Source organism: Haemaphysalis longicornis, unplaced genomic scaffold (genome assembly GCF_048455015.1).
Source record: "Haemaphysalis longicornis isolate Haplotype H1 unplaced genomic scaffold, Haemaphysalis longicornis Haplotype H1 scaffold_246, whole genome shotgun sequence".
NCBI lineage: Eukaryota > Metazoa > Arthropoda > Arachnida > Ixodida > Ixodidae > Haemaphysalis > Haemaphysalis longicornis.
This window is the reverse complement of record NW_027526312.1, coordinates 1-18,606: the sequence shown is the minus strand read 5'-3', so window position 1 is coordinate 18,606 and position 18,606 is coordinate 1. Positions and strand designations below refer to the sequence as shown.

The 18,606-nt window shown below is 52.0% G+C and overlaps 2 protein-coding genes across 2 annotated transcripts; one reads left to right on the top strand and one right to left on the bottom strand.

Annotated features, from left to right (window-relative positions):
* Positions 1–3: 3 nt before the first annotated feature.
* On the bottom strand, positions 4–1,120 carry LOC144172610 (phosphopantothenoylcysteine decarboxylase-like). The gene has a single exon (XM_077701260.1). It carries the CDS (start codon positions 687–689, stop codon positions 84–86), a length of 606 nt encoding a protein of 201 aa, XP_077557386.1. The 5' UTR covers positions 690–1,120; the 3' UTR covers positions 4–83.
* An 87-nt stretch (positions 1,121–1,207) lies between these two features.
* On the top strand, positions 1,208–18,323 carry LOC144172608 (SWI/SNF-related matrix-associated actin-dependent regulator of chromatin subfamily A member 4-like; the record flags this gene model as incomplete). Its single annotated transcript, XM_077701258.1, has 9 exons — positions 1,208–1,372; positions 1,801–1,964; positions 3,765–4,050; positions 8,079–8,270; positions 9,531–9,863; positions 12,842–13,215; positions 15,626–15,841; positions 16,589–16,762; positions 16,956–18,323. Coding segments are annotated over exons 2-9 (3,087 nt in total), but the record flags the coding sequence as incomplete, so codon positions are not given.
* Between the last annotated feature and the right edge of the window lie 283 nt (positions 18,324–18,606).

Below are 18,606 nucleotides of genomic sequence, written 5' to 3'. Positions count from 1 at the left end.
TCATTCGAATTCCCACTCAGTGTACCATTTTAGTTTGCAAAAGGAGTAACAAAGTAACAGCATTGCAGCAAATCACTGTGCGGCTAGCTCTTGACCTCTTGTGCGGCAGCGACGATGTAGCTCACAATGGTCGGAACCTCGGCCATGCCGCCGTAGCCCCTGTCTCCGCACGCAAGCTTCTTATCAACGCACGGCACCTCGATGTAGCCGAGGTCTTTCAGAGTCACAACATGCTTGGCCGTTATGGGGTGACACCACATGTGGGTGTTCATGGCTGGGCAGAACAGCAGCGGCTTCTGCAAATCCCACGCCCTGACCACGCAGGTGAGCAGGTTGTCGCACAGACCGCAGGCAATCTTCGCCATGGTATTGGCGTCCAACGGTGCGATCACCATGATGTCGGCCCAGCGCCGCAGCTCGATGTGAAGCACGGGGTCGGACATCTTTCGCCAAGTCATCCACTCGTCCGCGTCGACGAGCAGCGGCACCGAGCGTGGAATGAGGGAGCGGTCGAAGAAGTGCAGTGCCTTGTCCGTCGCAACTATCTTTAGCTCCGTGGCGACATAGCCTGCGAACCGTTGCTGCATCAGCTGTTGAACCAGCACGGGTATCTTCACGGAGGCTACGCTACCGGTGCAGCCGATCAGAATCTTCAGCGTTTTCGTCGAAGTTGAGACTTCGCTGCTCATGTTCCCTGCACGTCGTCTCCAGTCGTCGCGTCAGAATTATTAGCGAGGTGCCGCGTTTCTTCCTTTAGGAGCTGCTTTCCTCTTTGCGCAGTTTACGCAGACCGGCGCTGGCATTTTCTAGGCGTAAAAAAGCAGCACCTCAGTTTGAATGAGAACATTTTTCAATCGGCCTGCTGCAACAGAACAGAGGTATCACTCCCGCTCAGACTCCTCCTTTGTTAATAATTTCTTTTGTTCTAAAAAGGTTTATTAGCGCCACTTTCGCTCCGAAAAGCTCTTGCAGCAGACCGTTTCGGAGCGTTCGTTATGGATTGGCTATGGATAGTACTCAAATAGACTGAAAGGGCTGCCATCCGCAGTGCGGAGAGCTCGTGAGTTTTGTGGTGCGCTTTCATATTTGTTGAATAAACGATTGAAGTTCCCATTAAAGTTCTGTACCACATTTTATCAACAAAAGGTTGGTGCGTTTTGTTTTTAGGTTTTTATTGAGTTGTTTGCTATTGTCACTATTGTGCTGTCCGATACCCCTCTCACTTCGCAACAAGAATACGCCATTGTCGGCTTCCCTTTGTACGCGGTGTTCGTCGAGCCCTTTAACCGCTGTAATGCGGAATTAAGCACGCCGGATGGCCGTCGCGCCTCTCGGTGAATAATCTGAGAGCCTGCTGACAACCTAAGCTCTGGTAAGGACGCCCGCGATGTTGTGCTTGTCGCGTGCCAAAGCCGGATAACCTACGGTGGAGAGAGAGAGAGAGTGGGAACCCTACGTTCGCACCGTTCACTGTTCGCTTGGATACAAATCTCTTGTTATGAATGGGGATCGGTGGCGCGTTCCATACGTCTCGGTGATGCGAGCTCGGAAGAAAGCTTCGCACTAGAAGCCGTCTCAGTTTCGCTGGCGAAGCAGCAAGTTGTGGAAAAGCCCCAGGCATTGTCTGCGGCGCCGCTGGCGTCGCTGGGTTTCGCCTAACGAGCCTCATTTAGGCAGGTGGTTTCTGACCGTGTTCGCGGACGCGGCAGTTCTTGTGCGTTTGTGTTTTCTACGTAGAGTGGTGCAGTGTCGATCTGCGTCTAACCGATCCCCTCCCCCTGCGGTGCTCTTCGACGTCAGGCGGAGCGGCGGCTTCGCCTATGGCGTCAGGCGAAGAAATGATGTCCGCTTCGCCGGGGCCGCAATCTCAAGGGGGTCCGCCGCCCCAGCCCGGCGGCCCGCACCCAAGCGACAGCCACATGCAGCAGGGCTACCCGTCCGATAACATCCACATGCTACAGCGGGTGAGTGTCTCGTTTGGAAGCGAATGTTTGATTCTAGAAAGCAGCGCACCTTCGCGCATTGGATATGCGGCCGCCATTGCGGTTTTCGGTTGCTACGGGCTGTCAGCTAAGCGTTCATGCCGTGTCTTGTGTTCGTTCTCCTTGGCGCTTGGGTGTTCAGTTCTTGTCATTGGCGAACACGTATCGACAGGATGGAAATTAGACTTGGAAGGTAGGATCTTTCGCTTTGCGCAGCGATTACACAACTAGTTCATGTCCCTTGAACTTGTGTCTGTGCCTCGTGTGTGTTGCAAATAATGCAGCTTTGAAGAGCAATCCAGTGGAGTTGGAATGACGTCCTTTGTTGCTCAGTTATGAATTTTGCTACCGCTACACGTCCTATCAAGCTTTTCTTTTTCAACAGAACATTAGGATCTTGTCCTGTGTCATTCATTCTGCCAGTATTCATACAGCTTGGAGCTGCGACGACAGAAAGCGGACTGACATGAACCCAAAAAGATCAGTGGGGGTGCGGGTAATTAACAAAGGTGGATTCGTGATTCATGTGTGTACCAGTGTGGTAGAACAGTTGCATACAATTTAGACAACAGACACTAATTCCTGTGCATTTTTCTGCAATTGCATGGCCCCAATGCTGCTTTACAGAGAGGGTGTTTTCTGGGCAACAGTGTCTCACACCCCGAACTGAGCAACCTCATAATAGCAGTGACACAACTTGAGCACTAACTGTCACAGTGGTTAGTAGGTGTCAGAAATTAACAACACACTGCGTGAGGGCTGTATCAAGTTCAGGCTGGGACATAATGTAGTTTCATGTTTGCCTGCTCATGTTTTGAACTTTCTATGATCGGTGACTGTCTCATTTGTGCGAACCAATTCCGTTAGCTCGTCTTGCGTCTATTTCCACGAGAGACACAACAGGACTCGCAGCAGACAAGTTCTACCCACACACCGTCAGCTCAAGTGTTGGACCCCAACTCTTCAAAAAGCACTGCAGGGCCTCTGTGAAGGTGACCATTAAGACTTGTACTTGAAGGCTTGTTTCACGAGCTTAGCTGCTTAAATTGCTTTCTACTTGAACTTGTAAGGGAAGGGCAACCTTTGTTTGACAAAATCGGGATATTAACAAGAGGCTGCCATTTTTTATGCACCTGAATACCGACCGTTTTGAGGAAAAGTGTGGAAGTTATTTTTTGTTAACCCTTCAAGTGCAGCAATTTTCTCTGAAGGACTGCTTAGACCTCCTCAAGCAAAAAGTGCTAAATAGTTATCCACCATTGTAATAGTATAATGGAATGATCGAGTCTCTTGAATACACTAGGGGAAGGGGCAGTGTAATTAAATGACGTAGCACTTTGCTGCCTCGAAGAAGGTTCAGCTTGTGAAAAGTAGCTACAGCCGCTTGGACAAGCCTTGCACGACTTCACCACCACCCTTTGTGGTGCACTGCTCCCTGCTTCCCCAGCGCTACTTGAGATAAGGGCACAGCAGAAAACGTCACAGCCTTCCAGCGTGCACGCAGGGTTCCAACATGGCAGCTACAGCGACGTCAGTGCAAGCTTGTAACGTTAAAAGCGGGCCATTACACTCAACCCCATCCACTCACAGCACAAATTACACAACACACGACAGTAAAGCATCGAGTACAGTCACGAAATACAGGCACTCCTGTTGGAAGCAGTTTAGAAGGCAATGTCGAAGGAGGAAGCTTTGTGAATCTTCCAGTTTGGTGGTTTGCTGGTGATGGAAAGCTTCGGCAATGTCAGCCGCTGTTTCCCTCTGTGCTTTGTCCCGAGGCAGGCCATCAACAACATGGAGTCGGAGAAAGGGCTGGCTCCGGACGACCCCCGCTACCCGCAGATGCTGGGCATGCCGGGCAGCCGAGGGGGCAAGCCGCCCGGGGGCGGTGGGGGCAGCGGGAGTGGGTCGGGTGCCCCCAGCCCCATCATGGGACCTCCCCCCGTGCCCCCACAGGGGGCGGGGCCCATGGGCGGCCCACCCACCCACGAGGGGCCACCCCCACCGCACCACGGCTACGGGCCACCGCCCCCACAGGGTCCACCGCCACCACAACACATGGGGCCCGGTAAGGAAGTGTTTACTCATTTGTTTATTAAAGCGTAGAAAGCTTTCTCAGTGGAACCAATGGCAGCCTGTCAAAAAACATGCATTTCCCGATATACCAGTTGGTCAAGCGAAAAGCTCCGATAAAATCTCTGGACATTCAGCGCGGGCTTGAAACCTGGCTTACGTTGTGTCAAAATGGTTACTTGAAATCGCAAAAAAAGGAACGCTTCTGTATGAGACTGATTAATTGATTGTAAGGTTTAACGTGCCGACACAACGCAGGTGATGAGGCACGCCATAGTGGAGGGCTACGTATTACTTTTGACCACCTGAGGATCTTTAACGTGTGCAGAAATCTGTAATGCATGGGCATTGTTGCTTTTCACCTTCATCAGAAAGGCGACCGCCACGGCTGGGAATCGAACCCGCACTTTCGTGCTCAGCAGCACAACGCCTTATCCACTGAGCTACCGCGGTGGTTCTTCCAGATGAGACAATACAGACATAGATCATGAAGGGGTACAAAGTATACCTTTAATATCTCATTAACCACGTATTGGTATGCATTAACACCGTTCGTAGGTGCATACAAGGAAGGCTTTGTTTGTAATTTGGGTCTTTTAAGTTGTACAGTTTTTGCTCTCAATAAATGTGCTACAGAGAGGAGGGAGGAGGAGGAGGAGGAAAAAACTTTATTTGTCTCATCCGTTGAGTGCAGTCACTCCGGAGCAGTGAGGGGTGTCCTCAGTCCAGGACTCCCTAGTTGTAGCCGGCCTTCCGGGCCCTATTCACCAGCCGAAGCTGGGAGCAGGGGTCGGAGCTGGTCAGCGCCGCCGCCCACTGTGAAGGGGTAGGGTTGGGATTGGGAGGGAGGTCTGGGATGTTCGGGCATTCCCACACTATGTGGTATAGTGTTCCTGATGTGGGGCAGAAGATGCACTGAGGGGAGAATTGGGTGGGGAATATTTTGTGCCAGAGCGTGTTGTGGGGAAAGGTGTTAGTTTGAAGCTGACGAAGTATAACTCCTTCCTCTTTGGTCAGTTGCTTATGCGGGGGAGGAAACTGTTGGCGGGATAGTCGGTAGTGAGAGAGGATGTCGTTGTATGTTAGCAGGGGTTGGGGCGTATAGTTAGGGGGGGGTGGTTGGCATAGGGTTGTGGCTGTCCGCAATGGCCCGGTGTACTGCTTCTCGAGCCGCGGTATGCGCCGCTTCATTGCCGACTACGCCTGAATGACTTGGTGCCCAGATAATGCAGAGGTCAGGTAGGTGAGTTTTGGTTTTGAGAATACTGAGGGTTGCTGGGGAGAGAGTGCCTCGCAGAAAGTTGCGGCAAGCCTCTTGAGAATCGGTCAGTATCGTAACGTAGTCGCTCTGTGTTGTGGTGGCTGCCACGGCTATTGCTGCTTCCTCTGCAATGGCGGTGTCCGTGGTGAGGACAGTGGCTGTGGCTACGGTCTGAAGTGTATTATTTACAACTGAAATCGCATAGGCGTTTTTGGTGATGTAGGGAGAGGCATCTGTGTACAACACCTCCTTTTGATTTTGAAATTGTGCCTGAAGATAGTTGGCGTGGGCCCTTCGTCTTCCAATGTGATAAGTAGGATGCATATTTCTAGGAATTGGGGTAACGCGGATGTGCTTCCGTATAGACAATGGAACACGTACTCTGCATCTGGAGACCGGAGGCGGTGGATATCCAAGGCGCACTAGGGTCGCACGTCCAGCATTAGTGAGTTGGAGCCGTTGGAGTTGTGAAGTGCGTTGTGCCTCACAGAGCTCTTCCCAGGTGTTGTGTAAGCCCAGTTGCAACAGCTTGGCGTTCGATGTGCATGTAGGAAGTCCGAGGGCCGTCTTGTATGTTTGTCGGATAAGAATATTTAGCTTTCGCCGTTCGGCTGGCTTGAGGGACAGGTAAGGCGTACCGTACGTAACACGGCTGATAAGCACGGCTTGAATGAGTCGGATGAGGTCTGGTTCTTTCAGTCCGGTCCGTTTGTGCGTGATACGGCGAATTAATTGGGTTATATGAGTCATGGTGCGTTGAAGTTGTAGGATTGTATGGGAGCCCGATCCGTCCTCTGGGATGGTGAGTCCCAGTATGCGCAAGTGGGTAACAGTTGGAATGGGGAAGTTTTGAATATGGAGTTTAGGGTCTGGTACTGGGGAGATTCTTCTGTCCTTTGTGCGTTGTTGAAGGGTAAGGAGGTCCGATTTCTCTGGTGCGCATGTAAGACCGCGCTCCTGTAAGTACCTGCATGTATAATCAACAGCTGTTTGAAGGGCTTCTTGCTGGTCTCCGATGGATCCTGTGGTAGTCCATAAAGTTAAATCATCTGCGTACAAAGCATGCTTCAGGTCCGGTATGGCAGAGAGTTGCGCAGATAGATCTTTGATAGCGATGTTGAAAAGGAGTGGGGAAATGACAGACCCCTGTGGGGTACCACGTGGAATAGCGGTAAACTTAGGTGAGCGTAGGTGTCCAAGTCCCACTGTCGCCGTGCGCTCTGTTAGAAACGCCTTAACGTAGTTGTAGGTGTTCGAACCGGGGTTGAGCGTGGCGAGGCCTTGTAGGATGGCGTCGTGAGTGACGTTATCGAATGCTCCTTTGATATCCAAAGCAAGAATGCAGTATTTGTGATTTTTAGGAATGCGAAGGATGATGTCTTCCTTTAGCTGAAGTAGAATATCTTGAGTGGACAGATGTGGTCTAAAGCCGTACATGGTATTTGGTAGTAATGCGTTGTCTTCTATATAGTCAGTCAAGCGAGTGTGAACCAAATGTTCCATGAGCTTACCGACGCACGAGGTAAGAGAAATAGGACGTAGGTTTGAAAGGGAGACGGATTTCTGAGGTTTTGGAATAAGTGTGATGTCGGCATGGCGCCACTGTGGTGGGAGCGTGCCACGGGCCCAGTGGTCATTGATGTATTGGAGGAGATTCTCAAGAGCCAAGTCGTTCAGATTGCGGAGGAGCTTATTGGGGATGTGGTCGTGTCCCGGCGTAGTGTTGCGGATGAGTTTACTCAGTTCGGCTTCGAGTTCTTGCATGGTGAAGGGTGTGTCAAGGGCGGCATTGTGGCTGCCCGAGTACACCGGATATTGAGGAGAAGGTTGTGACGGGTCACGTGCGAATTTCTTTTCTAAGGTGTCAATTAATTCTTGCTCGGTGCCTGGGTGGTTGTGTATAAGGCGGTGTATGCGCTGTTCAGTGGCCGATTTTGTCTCTTTCGTGGGAAATTTTTTTACAAGTGGAGCTAGGGCCTCATTTTCGGTAAACGATTATAATGCAGAACAGCTCGTTGGAATTTTTCCATCACCATATTCCCCCAGTGTTCAACAAATGAAAATAGTGCGAGGAGCTTGGCGGAGTATTTTCATTGTCGTGGTTATTATAAGGCAGCGATAAGTAAGTGATTGCAATTGAATAAGTTGAATCCAGTTGTGGTTATCAGAGCTGATTTGGCAACCGGTGGTTGCTGTCTCATTGGATAGGACCTGAGGGCTTGATAAGGACTAAAGGCAGAGCACAATTGTCTCCCCTATGTTGTTTGTGCTGCAAACAGGAAGGGTGAACATTGCAATGCTGGCCCTGCATTTGCTGCCGTGTGTTGGTTACACAATCATTCTTTGCCTCTGTGGCGATTGCTGTCGCGTGTGTTTTGCCTCAGAATATGTCTGCCCAGTACCAAGCAGTAATTTGTCTGTTCGTATGTACATAAAGCACACCCTCATCGTGAGCCACTCTTTTATGATGACTGGGATCACAACCTGTTCCTTTAAGGCTGTGATGATTCATTTTAGCTTTAATGAGGGGAACAGTGGGAAGGGACGGTAATTAGTAACCAAGTGGAATGGGGATTGGAATTTTGATTCACCTCTCCAAGAAAGACATGGTGTCCGCTTGCAATGTCAGTGGGGAATTGGATGGGGGAGCGTGGTGTGCTTGTAGATGCTTGGACTCATCCACCACCTGTTGTCGCGTTCTGTGCTTATTCTTCTTTTTAAATTTTTAAAGGGGAGTTGAAATGCCGACTTTGTTGCTCCAGGGTCGGGACCCCACGGGTACAGCATGGGTCCACAACAGCCCGGCAGCTACGGAGGGGGTGCCAGCCCCTACCAGCAACAGCCGTACCCTCCGCAGCAGGGAGCAGCTGCGGGCAATCCCCCGCCTCACCAGTCTGGCCCACACCCGCACCACCCGCCCGCTGGGTCGGAACCACCTGACGGACCCTCGCAAGGTGAGCCACCAGCGTTGACGGAGGATATTTTCTTTTTAAAGGCTTGCGGCGGGTAGAGTGTACTAGAAGAGAGGTGTGTCATCCGGGATGAAAATTTCTGCTGAGGAACTCCTGTTGGGAGCGGCCCCCCTGGCGGCCACTGCTTGCCAGTTGGTTTCAGAAGTTTGTTTGTTAAATTAATCCTTAGATATTGCCCTAAATAGTCTTATTTCTTTATTTCATGATAGAAAGTTTTATAAAACCTGTCAAATAACTGCTTAGTTTGATTTAAAAACGTATAGGTGGCGGTGGCTGCCACAGGAGCTCTCTGGGAAACGCCTGCACTCCAAACAATTTTTTCATTGCAAAAGGGACCTGCGCTCTCCATTGCTTTCCCCCCCGCACAGCACACTTTTGTGTTTGAAGCTGTTTTGTTTTATCGCAGATGTCTTGGGGCTGGATGCCCCTAACTGGAACCATTGGCTGCCCGGTCTGAATTGCAATTTATATCCTTTTTTTTTTTTTTTTTTTTTTGCTAGTGCAGGATGGAATTTTTTGAGAGGGCAATGAATGCATGCTAGACTGAAATATTTTGGGGGGCAGGGGTTCAGCAGTATTATGACTTTCGCTGTGAGCTGAAGTTATTAATGATTGAAGACGATCGACTGATTCTAATTGAGTCACTGAAATTGTTTATTTGATTATCCATTTCATTGCGTCTTGATCTATCCAGTATCCACCTTATGGGTTTTTTTTTTTTTTTTTTTTTTTTCCCGCGAACCATAAACTGGGCTGCGCATCGACTTCCTTGCCATGCATTACGAGTTGACTACATGCAGTTTGACAACTCAATCTTCCTGGAAACATCGGATGCCGTGGCACTTCAGCCGCTGGCAGGAAGAGAGGGACCTTCCCCTCTCGCTTCTGCGATACCCACACGTGGAACTGGATTACTTTTAGATTAACAGTTTTGAGGTTCAGTACGTCGTCACTGCTGTAACCTACTTATCGTGTTAGTGTGTGGGGGGGGGGGGGGGGGCGTTGCTTAGAGTAGGATTGCACTCCCACTCCTTGTGAGAGTGAGCAGGAGTTCGTTGTGCTCCTCTGGTTTGAAAGTTGGTTAGGAGCGGAACACGAGGGATAGAATAGAGAAAGAGTAGAGAATGTGGAGGCAGTAAAGCGAGATGTAGGGTGTTGTGAATGCGTTCGTGACCTGCTGTCGTGTTCTACAATCTTGCCACGTCCTCCGAAAAACCCTCGACTTCTTGTCTTTACCCGCAGGGTACGGCAGTGGGGGGCCGCCGGGCGGAGGACCGCCGCCGTCCAACGGCTCGGGGGCAGGCAGCGCCGCTCCCCCGGGAGGTGGCCCCTCGTCCGAGGGCGGCGGCTCGTCGTCCTCGTCGAAGCCCTCGCTGCTGAGCCCCCCGCAGCTGACCCAGCTGCGAGCGCAGATCATGGCGTACAAGCTGCTGGCGCGCAACCAGCCCGTGCCGGACCACATCAGCCTGGCCGCCCAGGGCACGGGCTCCTCCCCCTCGGCCTCCTCCTCCTCCCAGCAGGGCACCCCGCAGGGCTCCCCACAGCCGGGGCCGCCCTACATGCACAGGCCGCCCGGTGAGCCTCGCTCCTCTCGCCTCCAGGAGGCACTAGCGCTCTTCGATTTGCACTTTCGGATAGTCCGCAGTGAGTCTGGGAATCTGCACACCGTAGGGATGCAGGGCAAAAACGAATGCCGAACTGCTTCTTGGGTAGTCTCCAGTGGGTCTGAGTACGGTAGACCGAAAAGCCACACTGGTGACTGGGAAGCCAGTTAAGTACTTCTTATTGGTAGACAACACTTGCCTAGTTTTAAGGGTGGCCACACGTTGCTCGTACAAAACAAAGTGGCAGTAAATTTAGACACGTATCATCGTTGCCTTGCATCTTTTCCAGCTTTATTCGTGAGCTCGCAATGAAGTTACATGGCATACTCTAGGCACTCGAAAGGAGTGTCAAGTCAATGTTTGTGGGAAATGTGTGAAAAGGTCAATGGTGTTCTAAAGTTGCTCTCTTTTTTTTTATGTAGAGCATGGTGCAAGCTTTAGTGAAGAACCCAGCACAAATTCACTGTTGTGGGGGGCCAAATTAGTGATACAGATATTTGGTCATGAGGGGCGTTATTATAAGGGAGCTGTGCAGTTTAGCGTCAGGCTACGTTTTCGCCTTTAGAAGGGGCATCTATGTGTAACGTCCGTTGCTGGTGGTTTTTGCCACGATGCGGTGTAGCTTGTCTCATGGGACATGGAAGTTTCGCACAAATTGATCTTTTGTTGCTTTGCTACAAAGCTTTTTCTTCTTATTGGGCAAAGCTTCTTCTTCTTATTGAGCAAAGCTTCTTATTGGGAAGTAAGATGGGCATTCACAGCAACTCTGTTGATAGCATGGGTGCTTCAAAGAGAGCGGAAATTGCGTTATAATGGTTGTAAGAGTCTCGCCCAATTTTTTTCTCTTTCCCATCTTGCTGCCATTGTTTTCATTATTGACGGGGACGTGCTGTATCCTTGGCAACTGCTAGGAGAAATGAGCAGGCAGTGCAAGGGGAAGGGTAGCATGATGTTCCAAGAATTCCGTGGCACTGGCATCAGTGTGACTGCATAAAATAATGAAAACATTTATAAGGGAACAAAAGGCACTGCAAAGCAGAGGCAAGATAATGCAGTTGAACCCATACGTATCAAACTCCAAGGGTTGTCACAAAATAGATCGATATATCGATAATTCGAAATATAAAACACACCTATCTGAAGATAGGTGTATAGGCCATTGCACATCACTAAAAGCTTTCCGAGATAGTGACAAGGGGCAGCTTACCAATTTGTTCCTCAAAGCATGGGAAATTGGAACCACAGAGCAACGACCATTGCATGCACTTTATTTAGCATGGAAGGGTCTTGGAGCTTCGTTTGCTTCTTTTTCTGCGTCATAAAGTTCACCAAACTGTCTTTAAGATGGGCAACACAGTACAGATGAGGAAATCCAGCGCTGTCCACTGTGCTGCAACAGTGGCAAAAAACGCTGACGCAAGCTCGGCTGCAGTAGGCGGTTCGGAACGTCGTCAGGGCCACTAGTAGGGTCTGCATCTTCAACATCGGTGATGTCCGCCATCATCATCAGCACTTAACGAACTCGTGTGCTGTTGTGTCATTCGGTTTGACGCATGGGAATGCTGACAGTGCTCTCAATTCACTCGTGAGGCACTCAGAACCGTTGTCTTCAATATCCGAACACCTCCCACCTGGAGCTGCGCAACGAAGCCACTTTGCACACGACACGCTCCGGAATGGCCAGGCTGGACTGAGCTGCCTTCACCTTTACATCAGGTTTGATGCGAAGAATCGTGGTCAAAAATACTGCGAGGAATTTTGAATACATCTGCGACGGATATCTTTTCATCGGCCTGTACCTGCCGAATGATGTCCGCCTTCGTTACTCTGAAACGCGTGCCGCGGACAAAGACATGCACCACGCTGCATTGGTCCCCCTGTGTGAGCCACGATCCACCACTGGTAACAGCTCGAGCACAGGCACCAAGCACCTCCAGTTGGTTTCCCCTCCTCCTTTATTGCCTCTCGCACGCAGTCAGTCTCCTTGTTCTCGCTGCCATGTGGCTGCCCCCCACCTAGTGTGCACGCAGGTGTTGAAGGCCATAGAAGCAACACGACGCCACCGCCTCCTCACCAAGCGTGGCAGCGCTCTAGAGCAGTCGTCATCATATCGCCTCCTTCCCATCAGGAGAAGCGCACTTGTGGCGCGGGGTTTGATGTATCGAATATGCTCGTGATTGGGAGTTCGATGCATGCATACAGCAGCGCTATACCTTTGCATGGGATTTCCAAAGGGACATTCAGACTGTTCGATATACGCAATAATTCAGTACATCCGGGTTTGGCTGTATCAAAAAGGATGCTGCATGCAGTCGCAGATGACCCTTTCAGTTGCAGCGCATCCACATCTGCAGTCATTCTGGCAGTGAAGGCCTGCAGCCGCCTTCTTTGGTTTGAAAATGCGGAGTGGGTGTATGGGGCAGGAGAGCCAAGTCTGCGATGGCTGCGAAATGTCTACGTGCTTGGGCTCATTGCCACAGTTGTGCAGGAGCACCGTCGCATGGTCAAAGTACCGTATTTTCTCGCGTATAACCCGCACCAAAAATGAAAAAAATTCAGGGGTGAAGTAGAGGTGCGGATTATATGCCAGGGATTTCCTTTGGTGCAGCTTCACCACAATGCCCGTTGGGCCGTGATGCCCCTACAGCAGAAATAGCGGATAAGCCACTGTTATCCCATTGACAGTGCTTATTTTGCACACAGCTCAACAGTATACCAACCTAAAAAAAAATGTATACGGCAAGTTATTAGTTACATAGTCTGCTAGGTAAGTTCTTTTGCATAAACAAATGTGTAATGTTGCTTGAGTAGTAGCTACGTGTAAAATATGCAGACAATAGGCGAGGATATACATTTTTTATTCGTCGACGAAAAGTGCAGCTGCGGGTTATACGCGCGAAGATATGGTAGCGCTCCTGTCTCACTGTGTGTGCCCCCACTGTGGTGCAGGGGCCCCCTCGCCGTCGATGAGGCCGTCGCCGCAGCCGGCGCCACCCATGGGGGCGGGTCCCCCGCAGCAGTACGGGGGGCCGTCCGGCCAGGGCGGGGCAGCGTCCATGGGCCCCCAGTACGGGCCCGTGGCCCCGGCCTCGGGAGGGGTGGTGCCCGGCGTCCCCGCTGCCCCCCACGGGCAGCCGCACCCCATGATGGGCTCGCAGGGGGGAGGGGCCCCCACGCCGCCCCCGCAGGGTGCGGGCGGACCCCCCGGCGGGGGCGTGCCTCCCCAGCAGGGGCCCCGGCCGGGCTGCCAGGCCCCGCAGCAGCAGGGCGCGCGGGGAAGCCCCGGCACGGGCCCGGCCTCTTCCATGCCGGCTATGATGCAGGTGAGTGTGCTGCACGCTATACTCGGTTACAACTCAAGAACGGCACCACCTCTTGTAGTGTATCACTCCGCCAAAGTGCCGGACCCGTGACGTCAGTGCGCGCGCGTTTTGAAAGGGGTTTGCTATGAATGCGTGATATCGTCTGCCTTGTCTCGCGCAGTTTGTTTGTCGTCACTGGAGTCGTTTATAAACATATTACCGTAAAAACCCGCGTATAATACGAGGTTTTTTTTCCAAATTTTACTATGTAAAATTTTTGCCTCGTATTATATGTGGATCCCAAAGTTTTCAGCCGAAAATTTGCACTTTCGGATTCGGTTTCAGCGGAGGGCGGGCCTTCTTGCGGTGGCGTTAGCTGGCTGCTGCTTCTGTCAGCCGGCGCCATTTTGATTGTTTTGACCGCGCGAAGGATCGGCACGTTCCCCGCAACTCTATCACGATGTCGGGTGCACGAAGGCAGTATTCAACGGCAATAAAAAGAAAAGTTATTTTATGTGCCGAGACCATCAGTAATTGCGCCGCAGGACGGCAGTTCGGCGTCACCGAAGGCAGCATTCGCGGGTGGAGAAAGCAACTGGTGCTTGACTGGATAAAGTCTGTGTGGTGTCGGCGGCCTGGAGCACTGTTGGGGGTTCCCGTCAGCACTCATGTTGGACGCCTTTCGCTGCCACCTGGACGATGCCGTGAATAAGTTGTTGCGCGAACCCCGCATCGAACTCATTGTCATTCCAGTAGGAATGACATCCCAGCTGCAACCGCTAGACGTTTGCATCAACAAGCCTTTCAAAGACTGCATCAGGTCCTGCTACCAAGAGTGGATGAGGTCAGGAGACCCGTAAGTGACAGCTACTGGATGGCTGATGCGGGCTTCTCCAGCAGTGCTTTGTGTCTGGATCGCGGATGCGTGGGCCAGCATCCCAGAGGAGCTCGTCAGTCGCTCTTTTAAGAAATGCGGCATCTCGAACGCCCTTGATGGCACTGAGGACCACTTTCTGTGGGAAGACATTTCCAACAAGGCGACTTCAGAAGACGGCGGCAGTGAACCTGACGATGACTGAACGGACGTCGGGAGACAGTGCCAGTGAAAACTGACAATGACTGAAGGATAACTGCAGTGCAAATAAATGTTTTCTGTGCTCTTTACCTCGTATTATATGCGGATGAAAACTTTTTTTTCTGATTTTGCTGTCCCTGAATTACACCTCGTATTATACGCGGGTCCGTATTATACGCGGGTTTTTACGGTAAGTTCAAAAAATCACGGGAACGGCTCACGCCATGTTGAAAATATTCCCAGTAACGCCCTACTTGCGCCGCGCGGAGAAACATCCGGCTACGGTGATAAGGCACAGCGGCAACTTCCGGTGCCGTTCTTAAGTTGTCACCGAGTATAGAGGGAAATCTGCCGCTGCAGTCACATGCCGTCATTGGAGCCATTGTTGGAGCTGCATGCGTTCCTTCCTTGGCCTCGCTTGCAACGTGCGTACTTGTGACTCCTGGTGACAAGGGAGCAACATTTTTTTCTTATTGTTTAAGCTGCAGGAAGCTTTTTAAATGTCTGATTTAAAAAAAAATTTATTAGTGGTACGTTTATGATAACAGCATAGGTTGAAGTGGTCTTTTAAGAACAAGAATTACAGTTTTGTCAGCAGGCAACTTCTGCGCTTGTTGCTGGGCCACGCAAAGTAGAAATAGAACACTCAGGGTGGAAGCAGGGCACCATGCTGCGCCAATCCGCTTTTCCTGCATCATCGTGCTCCAAAACTGCTCCCAAGTGGTGCCCCGAATTGTGAAGCAATTGTGAGGTGTTCAGTGCCAGTCATATTGTGCAGGGAGCAGTTGGGGCTCATTTGTTCGGCTGTCATTCACGACGTGGCCTGCTGAAACCAGCTCCCTAAAAAAACTAACGCTCTGAGTCACTCGTCACAATTTCCTGGTCTCCAAGTAGTAGCGGCGTGGTACAGGCAATGTGCAAACTTTGCCCCTAAGTGCAGTTTCACCGCACGTATGCGTCATCATTAGCAGTCGTTGCAATCTTCCCGGTTGTTGGCTAAAGCAAAAAATTAAGTAGTTTTACCAGTTGTTTCATTGCTTCTTTTGTTTTATTGGGAAATCACATTTTTCGCTTTACCGACTTCATGCCTGGGAGGCACAAAAAACAAAGTTGCACGTTCATGCTGCATCTCTGTCTGTTTGTTTCATCACCCAAGTTTCACCCAGGTTTCATTCGTTCCATCCCTTGGTGTGTAAAACAAGGTGCTCAGCGAACTGTCCCCAGCATTAGCACTTTTGATAGCTCGGATAAGCTGTTTGCTTGGTTATCCCATGGCTTTCTCCTGTTGGCCACATTTGTTATCTCATGCTTTTCTCACAGCCTACGTTTCGCTGCCTGCTTCCCCTTTGCTAACAGATGCAGCAGCAGAAGCAGAACCGCATCACGCCCGTGGCCAAGCCGCAGGGCATCGACCCCATCGAGATCCTAAAGGAGAAAGAGAACCGGCTGACCAGCCGCATCGCACACCGCATCGAGGAGCTCTCCAAGTTGCCCGCCAACCTGCCTGAGGACCTGCGCATCAAGGCCATGATTGAGCTGCGCGCCCTGCGCCTGCTCAACTTCCAGCGACAGGTCAGGGTTCCTCTGTGGGCTGTTGCGTCCTTGTGTGAACTGCACTGTAACGGGGATGTGCAGTGCACACACCAAACTGCACGGCATTCCCTGCTATATCGTGTTGCGTAATCTGTGCCACACCTATATGAAACTGACCTTTCTGTGTTTTAAGAGACGACGCTAGCCCGTTGAACTTGTCGTTCTGTAATTGCATGAAAGAAAGCGGGCTGTTGAGGAATTCAGCAACCCCTCTTATGTGGTGTTTCATATTATAGGATAGCTTTATCCACGTGCATCGCTTGCAGCTCGTCTAAATTTTTATTGAGTAAAATACCGCCAATAGCAATGCTGTATGTAATACCGCCCCATCATTTGGCTAAAGACAACTATCTCTTAAACGTCTGCCCCTCTTCCCTAAAACTTCTGGGCCATGGTGCCTGCTTCCTGACCCCTTAAAAATGGTTTTGTTCTACGTGAACACTATACCATGCTTGCAATGGTCTGTGTATGAGAACTTCAAGATTTACTAAAACTGTTTTTCTTACCTTTGAGTGCAATGTCTGTGTAGCAGCTTGTGTAGAATTGAGCCCTAGCGTGTCAGCCACCTAATCGAGACACCATCTTCACTGGTTGTCTGAGGCGACGAGTTAATTTGTGAACCATGTAGCCCGCTCGGTTCAGAGCCACTTAATTGCCAGGTCACATTTTGTTGATCCAACGTCAGAAAACCTAAGATAGGGGTATTCGAGATCCCCCCCCTTGCAGCTGCGGGCAGAGGTGGTGCAGTGCATGCGGCGGGACACGACGCTGGAGACCTCGCTGAACCCCAAGCTGTACAAGCGCACCAAGCGGCAGAGCCTCCGCGAGGCGCGCCTCACCGAGAAGCTTGAGAAGCAGCAGAAGCTGGAGCAGGAGAGGAAGCGCCGACAAAAGCACCAGGTGCGTGCGCTGGGCTCCCTGCTGCTTCTACACCGGGCTATGTCATTATTGGCGGAATGTCGTCAGTGTTTGAGGTCTCTCAAAAGTGGCAAGCCTTGCCAAGAGGCGAGGCTTGGCTTGGCTTGGCTTGTCTGTAGGATAGTGGTGGTCCATGCCCGATGAAAGCTTTTTTCCCTTCTGTTGCGGCGCTTAGGAGTACCTGGCGGCGGTGCTCCAGCACGGCAAGGACTTCCGGGAGTTCCACCGGGGAGTGCAGGCCAAGGTGGCCAAGACGAACAAGGCGGTGGCCACGTACCACGCCAACACGGAGCGGGAGCAGAAGAAGGAGCAGGAGCGGGTCGAGAAGGAGCGCATGCGGCGCCTCATGGCCGAGGACGAGGAGGGATACCGCAAGCTCATCGACCAGAAGAAGGATCGCCGCCTGGCCTTCCTGCTCTCCCAGACGGACGAGTACATCCACAACCTCACCGAGATGGTGCGCCAGCACAAGGCCGAGCAGCGCCGCAAGCTCCGCGAAAAGAAGAAGAAGAAGAAGAAAAAGACGGGCACGCCCCCCTCCACACAGCAGCAAGAAGCGGGAGCAGCAGGAGGGGAGGGCGGGGGAGGCGCCCCCCTCGACGCAATGGTGGACGAGAGCTCGCAGCACAGCGACCTCCGGGTCAACGTCATCGAGACGGCCACCGGCAAGGTCGTCGACGGCAAGGACGCCCCGCTTGCGAGCCAGCTGGAGACGTGGCTCGAAACGCACCCGGGATACGAGGTGGCGCCGAGAGAAGCCAGCGAGGACGAGGAAGAGGGCGAGACTGACGACTCTACGGAGTCCGAGGAAGAAGGCGACGAGAGTTCGGAGCGGAAGCAGCAGCAGCCGGAGCCCCAGCCGCAGCAGCCGCCACCGCCCTCCTCCTCGCCGTCCAAGGCGGGCGGGTCGTCCGACGACCACGTCAAGACGGTGATCCAGGCGGCGGCGGCCGAGGACGACGAGTACAAGGCGGGCGGCTACCAGAACTACTACAACATTGCGCACGCCATCCGCGAGGAGGTGCACGAGCAGTCGTCGCTCATGGTCAACGGCTCGCTCAAGGAGTACCAGGTGAAGGGCCTCGAGTGGCTCGTGTCGCTGTACAACAACAACCTGAACGGCATCCTGGCGGACGAGATGGGGCTGGGCAAGACGATCCAGACCATCGCGGTGATCACGTACCTGATGGAGAAGAAGCGCATCAACGGGCCGTACCTGATCATCGTGCCGCTCTCGACGCTGTCCAACTGGATGCTGGAGTTCGACCGGTGGGCGCCCTCGGTGGTCAAGGTGGCCTACAAGGGCTCGCCCAACCTGCGGCGGCAGCTGTCGCAGCAGCTGCGGAGCAGCAAGTTCAACGTGCTCATCACCACCTACGAGTACGTCATCAAGGACAAGGCAGTGCTGGCCAAGCTCCGCTGGAAGTACATGATCATAGACGAGGGCCACCGTATGAAGAACCACCACTGCAAGCTCACCCAGATCCTGAACACGCACTACAGCGCCCCCCACCGCCTGCTGCTCACTGGAACACCGCTGCAGGTGGGTGCACGCTGTCGGTCGGCTGCGGCCCGTCGGCGACAGAAACCGCTGCTGTGTGGGCAGGGGTGTTCTGAGGTGGGAAATTTTGACTCTCTCGGTTGTTGGCTCTATGCAGCTGTTCTTTCCTATCAGCGGCTTGTTTATTGGAAGAAAAAGAATAGCAGTTTCAACGTCCGTTGACCTTCCTGTCCAGCTGTGAATCAAGAATTCTATGAATTATAGCATCAAACCGAATCTCTCTGGCTCAGAATGAAGGAACAGAATCGAGCTCGCCAGCTTTGAG

Excerpts from the sequence above, each read along its gene's own strand:
- LOC144172610 (XM_077701260.1), bottom strand. The coding sequence starts at position 689 with ATGAGCAGCGAAGTCTCAACTTCGACGAAAACGCTGAAGATTCTGATC.